This window comes from Oncorhynchus nerka, linkage group LG15 (genome assembly GCF_034236695.1).
Source record: "Oncorhynchus nerka isolate Pitt River linkage group LG15, Oner_Uvic_2.0, whole genome shotgun sequence".
NCBI lineage: Eukaryota > Metazoa > Chordata > Actinopteri > Salmoniformes > Salmonidae > Oncorhynchus > Oncorhynchus nerka.
In genome coordinates, this window is record NC_088410.1 from 3083204 (window position 1) to 3094985 (window position 11782).

General features: G+C 40.5%; 1 protein-coding gene across 3 annotated transcripts; it reads right to left on the minus strand.

Moving 5' to 3' along the window:
• Window positions 1-1230: 1230 nt before the first annotated feature.
• LOC115117489 (zinc finger protein 239-like) lies at window positions 1231-10465 on the minus strand. 3 transcript variants are annotated; one of them, XM_065000877.1, is made up of 3 exons: window positions 10108-10465; window positions 9693-9962; window positions 1231-3065 (listed from the first exon to the last, which is right to left on the minus strand). In XM_065000877.1, the coding sequence occupies exons 2-3, from the start codon at window positions 9931-9933 to the stop codon at window positions 2119-2121; spliced, it is 1188 nt and encodes a 395-aa protein (XP_064856949.1). In that variant the 5' UTR covers window positions 9934-9962; window positions 10108-10465; the 3' UTR covers window positions 1231-2118. The 3 variants fall into 3 exon arrangements, with proteins under 3 accessions (XP_064856949.1, XP_064856948.1, XP_064856947.1); XM_065000876.1 differs by having other exon boundaries at window positions 9693-9965; XM_065000875.1 differs by having other exon boundaries at window positions 9693-10465.
• Window positions 10466-11782: the final 1317 nt, after the last annotated feature.

Here is an 11782-nt window from a genome sequence, read left to right on the forward strand (position 1 = left end):
CAGGACAGTCTCTGTGCATGCAGTCTATCGAGTCAGGACAGTCTCTGTACATGCAGTCTATCGAGTCAGGACAGTCTCTGTGCATGCAGTCTATCGAGTCAGGACAGTCTCTGTGCATGCAGTCTATCGAGTCAGGACAGTCTCTGTGCATGCAGTCTATCGAGTCAGGACAGTCTCTGTGCATGCAGTCTATCGAGTCAGGACAGTCTCTGTGCATGCAGTCTATCGAGTCAGGACAGTCTCTGTGCATGCAGTCTATCGAGTCAGGAACATCAAAAACAAAAACACGTTCTCAGTCAAAAATATCAGCACTGTGTGTGTGTTCTTGAACTGCATGAACTTTAAGTCCATGTGTACCCTAGTGGACATGTGTTCCCTAGTGGCCATGTGTTCCCTAGTGGCCATGTGTACCCTAGTGGCCATGTGTACCCTAGTGGCCATGTGTACCCTAGTGGTCATGTGTGCCATGTGTGCCCTAGTGGCCATGTGTGCCCTAGTGGCCATGTGTGCCCTAGTGGTCATGTGTGCCATGTGTGCCCTAGTGGCCATGTGCGCCCTAGTGGCCATGTGCGCCCTAGTGGCCATGTATGCCCTAGTGGACATGTGCGCCCTAGTGGACATGTGTGCCCTAGTGGACATGTGTGCCCTAGTGGTCATGTGTGCCCTAGTGGACATTGGTGCCCTAGTGGACTTGTGTACCCTAGTGGACTTGTGTACCCTAGTGGACTTGTGTACCCTAGTGGACTTGTGTACCCTAGTGGACTTGTGTAATGGCCCAACATTGTCCTAAAAAAAAATCATATTTATTGTCGGCTACTCACAAAAAGAAAGTTCAGGTTTGTCAAACAGTTTGTTGATGAACAGCGGTGGGGAAAGAACCCAATCATACTTGATGAATCATACACACATACTTGATGAATCATACACACATACTTGATGAATCATACACACATACTTGATGAATCATACACACATACTTGATGAATCATACACACATACTTGATGAATCATACACACATACTTGATGAATCATACACACATACTTGATGAATCATACACACATACTTGAGTATAAGTAAAGAAGCCTTAACAGAAAATGACTCAACTAAAAGTGAAAGTCACCCAGTAAAAGAGTAAAAGTCTAAAAGTATTTGATTTTAAAAGTTAAAAGTATAAATAATTTCAAATTCCTTATACTAGGCAAACCAGACAGCACAATTTTCTTTTTCTTTTTTTATTCACATATATGTCTGAGGGTTGGAGCCCCTGACTCAGTTACGAATGAAGCGTTGGTGTTTAGCGAGTCCACCAGATCAGACGCAGTAGGGATATTCTCTTGATAAGTGTGTGAATTAGACCATTTTCCTGTCCTGTTAATCATTCAAAATGTAATGAGTACTCTTGGGTGTCAGGGAAAATGTACGGAGTAAAAAAAGTACATTATTTTCTTTAGGAATGTAGTCAAATAAGTTTTTTTTTTTAAAGTAAAGTACAGATACCCCCCCAAAAAAACTGTTCAATCATTATTTTCTTTAAGAATGTAGTCAAATAAGTTTTGTTTAAAAAGTGAAGTACAGATTTCCCCCCCCCCCAAAACAACTGTTCAAATAAATGTCCCGTCATCTTAGATGTAACCCTTTAACTATGATTCTAGGAACATGGTAAAGGGATATTCCTGCAGGTAACTACTACACTAGACAGAGATAAATAACACAGTTCCACGTGAATAATACCTTTCACAACATTCTAGGAACATGGTAAAGGGATATTCCACGTGAATAATACCTTTCACAACATTCTAGGAACATGGTAAAGGGATATTCCACGTGAATAATACCTTTCACAACATTCTAGGAACATGGTAAAGGGATATTCCACGTGAATAATACCTTTCACAACATTCTAGGAACATGGTAAAGGGATATTCCACGTGAATAATACCTTTCACAACATTTTTATACACAATAAATAAACCAAACTATCTTCAATAGGTTTTCTTTCACAAATGGCTCTAATCCCATGTGTTGTTCTAGATCCCTTCCCACTCTGGGACCACTAATAACTTCTCTCAGCTGTTGATTCTTTCATGCTCTTTGAATTGTTGAAACCGTGTACATTTCATCCCACAGTGGGAGCAGTGGAAGGCTTCTCCTTTGTGTGTGTTTTTTGATGCACTTTCATGTTCCATAAACTCTTAAAACTCTTTTCACAATAAGAACAGTGGAAAGGCTTCTCCACAGAGTGTATTAGCTCATGTCTTTTCAGGTGCCCTGATAAGAAAAATCTCTTTCCACACTGGGAACAGTGGAAAGGTTTCTCTTCAGCATGTGTTAACTCATGTTGTTTCAGGGCATTTGATGAAAAAAATGTTTTTTCACACTGGGAGCAGTGATAAGGCTTATATACAGAGTGTATTAGCTCATGATTTTTCAGGTTTCCTGACCGGGTGAATCTCTTCCCACACTGGGAACAGTGGTAAGGCTTTTCTCCAGTGTGCGTTCTCTTATGTTCTTTTAGATCCCCCAACTGGGAAAATCTTTTCCCACACTGAGAGCAGTGGAAAGGCTTCTCCCCTGTATGTGTTCTCTCGTGTATTTTCAGGCTTGTTAACCAGCTGAAACTCTTTCCACACTGAGAGCAGTGGTGAGGCTTTTCTCCAGAGTGTATTCTCTCGTGTCTTTTCAGGCTCCCTAACAGGGTAAAACTCTTTCCGCACTGGGAGCAGTGATGAGCCTTATCTTCTGTGTGTGTCCTTTCATGTCTTTTCAGGGCCCTTAAGTGGGTAAAACTGTTTCCACACAGGGAGCAGTGGAAAGGCTTCTCTCCTGTGTGTATTCTATTATGTAATTTCAGGCTCCATAAGTGGCTAAAACTTTTTTCACACTGGGAGCATTGGTAAGGCTTCTCCCCTATGTGCATTCTCTTATGGTCTCTAAAGTGCCCTAACCACCAAAAACTCTTTCCACAATGGCAGTAGTGGTGTCGTCTTGCTGGTTTGGACGTCTCTGGATCTGGATCCTCTGAAGGACTCTTCCAGCTGTCAGAGTGAGAGTCTGGTCTCTCTCCTGTCAAAGACAAACAAAAACAGTATTGGTTAAACAAGAGAAATCTGAATTTAAAAAACGATTCATTTTACCAGGTAAGTTGACTGAGAACATATTCTCATTTACAGCAACAACCTGGGGAATAGTTACAGGGGGAGGGGATGAATGGACATTTTGCCAGGACACCAGCATTAACATCCCAACTCTTGCGATAAGTGCCATGGGACGGTCTTCCTAGGAGGTTTACTCCAGACTGGATTCCTACAAGGTTTAATCTAGACTAGTTCCCTCAATAAAATAGCGTGTCATCAAAGTGGCTGTAGTGCTTTGTAATAAAATCACTATCGAACTTGTCAGTTCTGCATTTAATAAACCTAATAGTGAATACAGTTAAACTTAGATCAACCAACGTTGAATGGTTTTTGTGTTGCCAGTTAGCTAGCAGTTCTCAGCTGTTAGCAGTCAATGGCTAGCCGTTTCTTACTGGCTATAAAAATTGTGGTCACTAGTTACCACAGCCACAAAGTCAGAAGACCGGCCTACTCAACCAATCAGATGAGGAATGGGATGGCGCGTATTCTGATTCATAGGAGAAACACCTCATTATCCAAAATTGCATACCTCGAAGTTTGTGGACCAAATAACTAAATACGTTCAGGAACAAGCGTTGGCAACGTCACTAAAAATTCACAACATCGAGAAAGGACAAACATTTTCGCAAATGGGTAAAGTTGTGGACTCTCTTTTAGATGCCAAGTAGCTAACTGTTGCTACTCTCATCTAGTATAAGGGTTTCCGTTACGAGAACAGAGGAGCCGGTCATCTGATTGGTCGAGGAGGCGGGCCTTCTGACTCTGTGGTCACTAAAGATCCCATGGCACTGATGAAGCCGGTCATCTGATTGGTCGAGGAGGCAGGCCTTCTGACTCTGTGGTCACTAAAGATCCCATGGCACTGATGAAGCCGGTCATCTGATTGGTCTGACTGTATATCAAACTGTATTCCTATCAGTGCCTTCAGAAAGTATTCATTCCCCTTGACTTCATCCACATTACAGCCTGAAATCAAAACGGATTAAATAAAGAAAATTCAGACTCATCTCTAATTTACATAAGTATTCATACCCCTTCACTTTTAATCCACATTACAGATTGAAATCAAAACGGATTAAATAGATTTAGAAAGATTTTGTCAGACCCATTCAGATCCCATTGACATAAATATACACATCAATACATGTTAGCATCCCCAGGCAGCGACTACAGCTTTGATGTCTTTGTCAGACCCATTCAGATCCCATTGACATAAATATACACATCAATACATGTTAGCATCCCCAGGCAGCGACTACAGCTTTGATGTCTTTGTCAGACCCATTCAGATCCCATTGACATAAATATACACATCAATACATGTTAGCATCCCCAGGCAGCGACTACAGCTTTGACGTCTTTCTGCCTTTTCTACGTCTAAGAGTTTTACGCACCTGGACTGGACAATGCTAACGCTAGCTATCAATACTGTTACACAAATGCTTGATTTGCTATGGTTGAGAAGCATATTTTTGAAAATCTGAGATGACAGTGTTGTTAACAAAAGGCTAAGCTTGAGAGCTAGCATATTGATTTCATTTCATTTGTGATTTTCATGAATAGTTAACGTTGTGTTATGCGAATAGATTTACACAATCCTGGATACAGGTTTTTTTCTTAGCTAAACGTGATGCATAAAATGGAGCGATTTCTCCAAAACAAATAATCTTTCAGGAAAAACTGAACACCTGGACTGTACAATATCTGCTAATTATTATTTAAAACAATTCTTCAAGCTCTGTCAAATTGGTTGTTCATTGCTAGACAGCCATTTAAGTCTGACAATAGATTTTTCAAGACGATTTTAAGTCAACCTGTAACTAGGCCACTCAGGAAATTCAATGTCGCCTTGGTAAGCAATACCAGCGTATATTTGGCTTTGTGCTTTAGCTTATTGTTCTGCTGAAAGGTGATTTCATCTCCCAGTATCTGGTGGAAAGCAGACTGAACCAGGTTTTCATCTAGGATTTTGCCTGTGCTTAGCTCCATTCTATTCTTATGTTTTTATCCTGAAAAACTCCCCAGTCCTTAATGGCTGCAAGCATACCCATAACATGATGCAGCCACCACTATGTTTGGAAATATGGAGAGTGGTGCTAAGTAATGTGTGGATTTGTCCCAAAGATATACATTTTTATTCAGGACAAAAAGTGAATTGCTTTGCCACATTTTTTGCAGTATTTCTTTACTGCCTTGTTGCAAACAGGATGCATATAAATATATATTCTGTACAGGCTTCCTTCTTTTTACACTGTCAATTACGTTAGTATTGTGGAGTAACTACAATGTTGTTGATCCATCCTCACTTTTCTCCTATCACAGCCATTAAACTCTAACTGTTTTCAAGTCACCATTGGTCTCATGGTGAAAAAAACTGAACGGTTTCCTTCCTCTCACGCAACTAAGTTAGGAAGGACGCCTGTACCTTTGTAGTGGCTGGGTGTATTGATATATCATCCAAAGTGTAATTAATAACCTCACCATGCTCAAAGGGATCATCAATGTGTTTAGATGTACCCATATACCAATAGGTTCCCTTATTTGTGAGGCATTGGAAAACCTCCCTGGTCTCTGTGCTAGAGTCTGCTTGAAATTCACTGCTCGACTGAGGGACCTTACAAATAATTGTATGTGTGGGGTACAGAGATGAGGTAGTCATTCAAAACTCATGTTAAACACTCTTACTGCACACATAGTGAGTCCATGCAACTTATGTGAATGGTTATGCACATTTTTACTCCTGAACTTAGTTAGGCTTGCCATTACAAATGGGTTGAATACTTAGACTGAAGACACTTCAGCTTTTCATTCATTTGTTAAACCCTCTCTGGGATATGTTGGACGGTAGCGTCCCAACTGGCCAACATCCAGTGAAAATGCAGAGCGCCAAATTCAAATAAATTTCTATAAAAATTCAACTTCCATGAAATCACACATTCAGTATACCAAATTAAAGCTGCACTTGTTGTGAATTCAGCCAACGTGTCAGATTTCAAAAATGCTTCACGGCGAAAGCAAACCATGCTATTATCTGAGGATAGCACCCAAGCAAACAAACACAGACCATCATATTTCAACCCTCCAGGTGCGACACAAAACGCAGAAATAAAGATATAATTTATGCCTTACCTTTGACGAGCTTCTTCTGTTGGCACTCCAATATGTCCCATAAACATCACAAATGGTCTTTTTGTTCCATTAATTCCGTCTATATATATCCAAAATGTCCAATTATTTGGTGCGTTTGATCCAGAAAAACACAGGTTCCAATTCGTGCAACATGACTACAAAAGTTGTCCAAACGTTTCAAACTACTTTTGTAATACAACTTTAGGTATTTTTTTACGTAAATATTCGATAAAATTGAAGACGGGATGATCTGTGTTCAATACCGGAGGAAAACAAAGTGTAGCTAGCTTTCAGGTCATGCACCTCTAACAAAGAGTACACTTCCCTCAAGCCTCATTCTGAACAGTGTTACTTCTTCATTTCTCAAAGGAAAAACCTCAACCAATTTCTAAAGACTTGACATCCAGTGGAAGCGATAGGAACTGCAAGAAGGTCCCTTAGAAATCTGGATTCCCAATGAAAACCCATTGAAAAGACAAGTGATGTAAAAAATAAAATAGAAAATCGGAATGGTTTGTCCTTGGGGTTTTGCCTGCCAAATAAGTTCTGTTATAGTCACAGACATGATTCAAACAGTTTTAGAAACTTCAGAGTGTTTTCTATCCAAATCTAATAATATGCATATCTTAGCCTCTGGTCATGAGTAGCAGGCGGTTTAATTTGGGCACGCTTTTCATCCAAAATTCCCGAATGCTGCCCCCTATCCTAGAGAAGTGTTGATAAACATAATACCACTTTGACATTATGGGATATTGTTGGTAGGCCAGTGGGAATTTCTTTTATACATTTCATCAATTTTAAATTCAGGCTGTGACACATCAAAATGTGGAAAAAGTAATGGGATGTGAATACTTTCCGAAGGCACTGTAATCCTGTGTATGAAAGTACCATGTATGAATAATTAATTAAGTACCATGTATGAATAATGTATGTAACAAAATCTGTAACAAAACAAAAAACTTCCTTCTGTCCTCAGAAGAGGGGGGTGGAGCCAATTAAATATATGTAAATATTTGTAAATAAAGAGTATGTAAGTGGAATTAGGGAGGGGAGTTTCCCCTTTACACTAAAGAGGTCTGGGGTCTAGAAAAGTGCCATGTAAGTACAATCAATTATTATTAGATATTGTGTCATCTTCCATAGCTTGAAAACGATGCCTTTGTACAGAGACAGAAACTGGTATAAATACAACCACAAAAAATTGGACTGCAAGGCCATGTTAAATTAAATTAGTATGTAACAGGGCTGAAGTTAATCAGCCAACAAAAAAAAAAAAAAAAAAAAAATCGGACAATTTCAACAACAAAAATTCAGTGAAAATTTCTGTTTAGCTGTTTTATAATAATACATTTTAATCTAAAATCTAAATTTAATCAACACCTCATTTGGCCGCCTTTCGTTCCAGTACTCTGCTGCCTGTGACTGGAACGAACTGCAAAAATCGCTGAAGTTGGAGACTTTTATCTCCCTCACTAACTTCAAACATCAGCTATCCTAGCAGCTAACCGATCGCTGCAGCTGTACATAGTCTATTGGTAAATAGCCCACCCATTTTCACCTACCTCATTCCCATACTGTTTTTATACTGTTTTTTTTATTTATTTATTTACTTTTCTGCTCTTTTGCACACCAATATCTCTACCTGTACATGACCATCTGATCATTTATCACCCCAGTGTTAATCTGCAAAATTGTATTATTCGCCTACCTCCTCATGCCTTTTGCACACATTGTATATAGACTGCCCATTTTTTTTCTACTGTGTTATTGACTTGTTAATTGTTCACTCCATGTGTAACTCTGTGTTGTCTGTTCACACTGCTATGCTTTATCTTGGCCAGGTCGCAGTTGCAAATGAGAACTTGTTCTCAACTAGCCTACCTGGTTAAATAAAGGTGAAATAAAAAAATAAAATCAAGGTGTGTAAATTTGTTAGTCTACAGGCCATTCTCAAAACAACGCAGTAACTATGAGTAAAAGGGCAAACATCACGATAAGCCTGTTAGTCTACAGGCCATTCTCAAAACAACGCAGTAACTATGAGTAAAAGGGCAAACATCACGATAAGCCTGTTAGTCTACAGGCCATTCTCAAAACAACGCAGTAACTATGAGTAAAAGGGCAAACATCACGATAAGCCTGTTAGTCTACAGGCCATTCTCAAAACAACGCAGTAACTATGAGTAAAAGGGAAAACATCATAAGCCTGTTAGTCTACAGGCCATTCTCAAAACAACGCAGTAACTATGAGTAAAAGGGAAAACATCATAAGCCTGTTAGTCTACAGGCCATTCTCAAAACAACGCAGTAACTATGAGTAAAAGGGAAAACATCACGATAAGCCTGTTAGTCTACAGGCCATTCTCAAAACAACGCAGTAACTATGAGTAAAAGGGCAAACATCACGATAAGCCTGTTAGTCTACAGGCCATTCTCAAAACAACGCAGTAACTATGAGTAAAAGGGAAAACATCACGATAAGCCTGTTAGTCTACAGGCCATTCTCAAAACAACGCAGTAACTATGAGTAAAAGGGAAAACATCACGATAAGCTTGTAAACGGAGTTTGAATAAGACATCCGATTAACACGTAGCATTTTAAAACGGCTGGTTATCATTTAATAAACAACCAAATCATTGATGACTCAATAGAGACTCAATAAATGCATGTTTCTCATCTGGCCCGTGCAAACAGGTCGGCATTACCAGTCATCACACTCCCTCATCTGATTGGTGGAGGAGGCGGGCTTTCTGACTGTGGTAACTAGGGCTGACTACCATCATGTTTCCCCAGAGTTATTCATTCATTATGTCAATGTAACAAATCCAACATTAAACCTCGTAAACAAGTCTACTAATCAAGGTAGTCATTGTAATTGATGGTAACCTCAAACACATCATTTAGACTCACTCATTTAAACCCTCCAAACATGTTTTCCCAAAGGTAGAAATGTTCAGAAAGTGACTTTTTGGAGCTGAATGCCAAAACTTCCTCAGGAGATAGAGATTATCAAAGTTGACCCATTTTTCAAACCCAACACCACCTTATTGTGAGACATCCCATGTCTTCATCACTGAAATAGATACAAGGATGAGTTTGATATCATGTGTAAACATGTCGGGTTTCGTTCAAGTCAAAAGGGGGTGCAGTCAGAAAGTGATTGAAATCACATGGAACGTCCCAAATCCTACAGTACAGAAGAAGTGTAGAACTTCAGTAGAATGACCCCCTTAACAACCACACTGTGGTTCAACAACTGCAGAGAGTTTATGCTCCTGTTCTTAAGATAATAATCACTGGTGTGAATCAGATCGTCAGTCTCCTGCTCCTCTCCCTCCTCCTCCCCTTTCACTCTCACGAGTTTAAGACAGAGTTTGTGCCTGTGTTTAAGATAGTAGAGTTTGTGCCTGTGTTTAAGATACTCACGGGTGTTAATCAGATCATCAGTCACCTCCTCTTGCACTCCCAAAACGACTTTTGAGATATCCTGCTCTGCCTCTCCAAAAGGTTCTTCCTCCTCTTTCACTGTGGCAGCCTCCTCCTCCTCCTTCCCCACTCCAAAAACGGCATCATCTTCTTCATCCTCCTCCTTCACTGTAATAACTTCATCCTCCTCCTTCACTGTAATAACGTCCTCTTCCTCTTTCACGACACTGTTCACCAACATACCCTCTTTCTCCGTCCAGCAGACCTCCTCTTCTTTAACAAGGGGGGAGTAACTTAGTGAGCTCATTGTCGGGAATGTTAGTCAACTAGCTTAGGTCAATATACCAACAAAAATATACTTATAGTAGCCAGCTGGTTTGACGAAAGATGGGGACACCGACGGTTCTTTACTCACCGAAGTAAAAAATGAATCCTTTAACTTAATATAAATTGTTACAAGCCGTTTGTTTATTTCTGGAAAACGTGTTGGTGAAAAGTTAACTAAGTTAGCTTCAGCTGCTGATGCCGTCGAAACTGCCGTAGCCATCTATCTATAACATTAGCAGCAGAAAAACAACCTCGTCCCTAACTGGATGTGAAATTTTAAAAAACGATTAACGGTACTAAGGTGTAAACATAAGTGTATTTAAAACACATTGCCTAACATCCACGGGTCGTGTCTGGACACTTTTAACTCTTTTTTTTGTTTGGTTTAGCAAGCTGCTACTGATGAGTCGCTTCTTCTTCTTCTTCTTTATGATTTGTTTTGGCGGTTTTGTCTGCATTACACCGCCGCCTACTGTACTGGAGTGGGAGGCCCGTCACAACCTACCTTTACTTCCGGTAATACTGGAACAAGGACAATTACCATGGCAACTATTAACCCTCTTTAAAAACCCACCACCCCATTCCACTATTTAACCCTGTCTAATCCTTCTCCAGACCAGTGGTCTGAGGACAGAACACTACCACTCCATTCCACTATTTAACCCTGTCTAATCCTAGTCCAGAACACTACCACTCCATTCCACTATTTAACCCTGTCTAATCCTAGTCCAGAACACTACCACTCCATTCCACTATTTAACCCTGTCTAATCCTACTCCAGACCAGAATACTACCACCCCATTCCACTATTTAACCCTGTCTAATCCTAGTCCAGAACACTACCACCCCATTCCACTATTTAACCCTGTCTAATCCTAGTCCAGAACACTACCACTCCATTCCACTATTTAACCCTGTCTAATCCTAGTCCAGAACACTACCACCCCATTCCACTATTTAACCCTGTCTAATCCTAGTCCAGAACACTACCACTCCATTCCACTATTTAACCCTGTCTAATCCTAGTCCAGAACACTACCACCCCAATCCACTATTTAACCCTGTCTAATCCTAGTCCAGAACACTACCACCCCATTCCACTATTTAACCCTGTCTAATCCTAGTCCAGAACACTACCACCCCATTCCACTATTTAACCCTGTCTAATCCTAGTCCAGAACACTACCACCCCATTCCACTATTTAACCCTGTCTAATCCTTCTCCAGACCAGAACACTACCACTCAACACCCACTGCAACTGTTCTGCAGTAAATCCTCACAATCCAAAGTACTTCACAGCTGCTTCCACCACAACTTCTATATTCTGTGACTTCCAATCCGTTTTTGCAGAACAATTGACAACCGTGGCTATAACTGCTAAAACCGCCCCACCTTACTGAAGCACATATTCTTCCCATCCCCCTGTGCTCTATTCAGAGGACATCCACTCAGGATCCCTCACCCTGCTGTACCCATCTTCCTCTTCACTGTTTCGGAAATACGACACTCTGCAATACTCTAACGCTGGCAACCTCAACCTGCCTTTCTCTCACCATGCTCCTCCGATCTCCAGCCCATGGGCACCCCCCAACAGCTATCACATACATCTTTTATCCACTGATAGTAAACATTCCTTCGTCTCCTGCCCTCCTGCACACTTCTCACATCTAGGAATCTCCCTCCTCCATTTTGGAGGACATATATTTCCATTGTTAGATCGGTCACTCGAATATCTTGTCAATGTAATAGACAATCTTTGGTA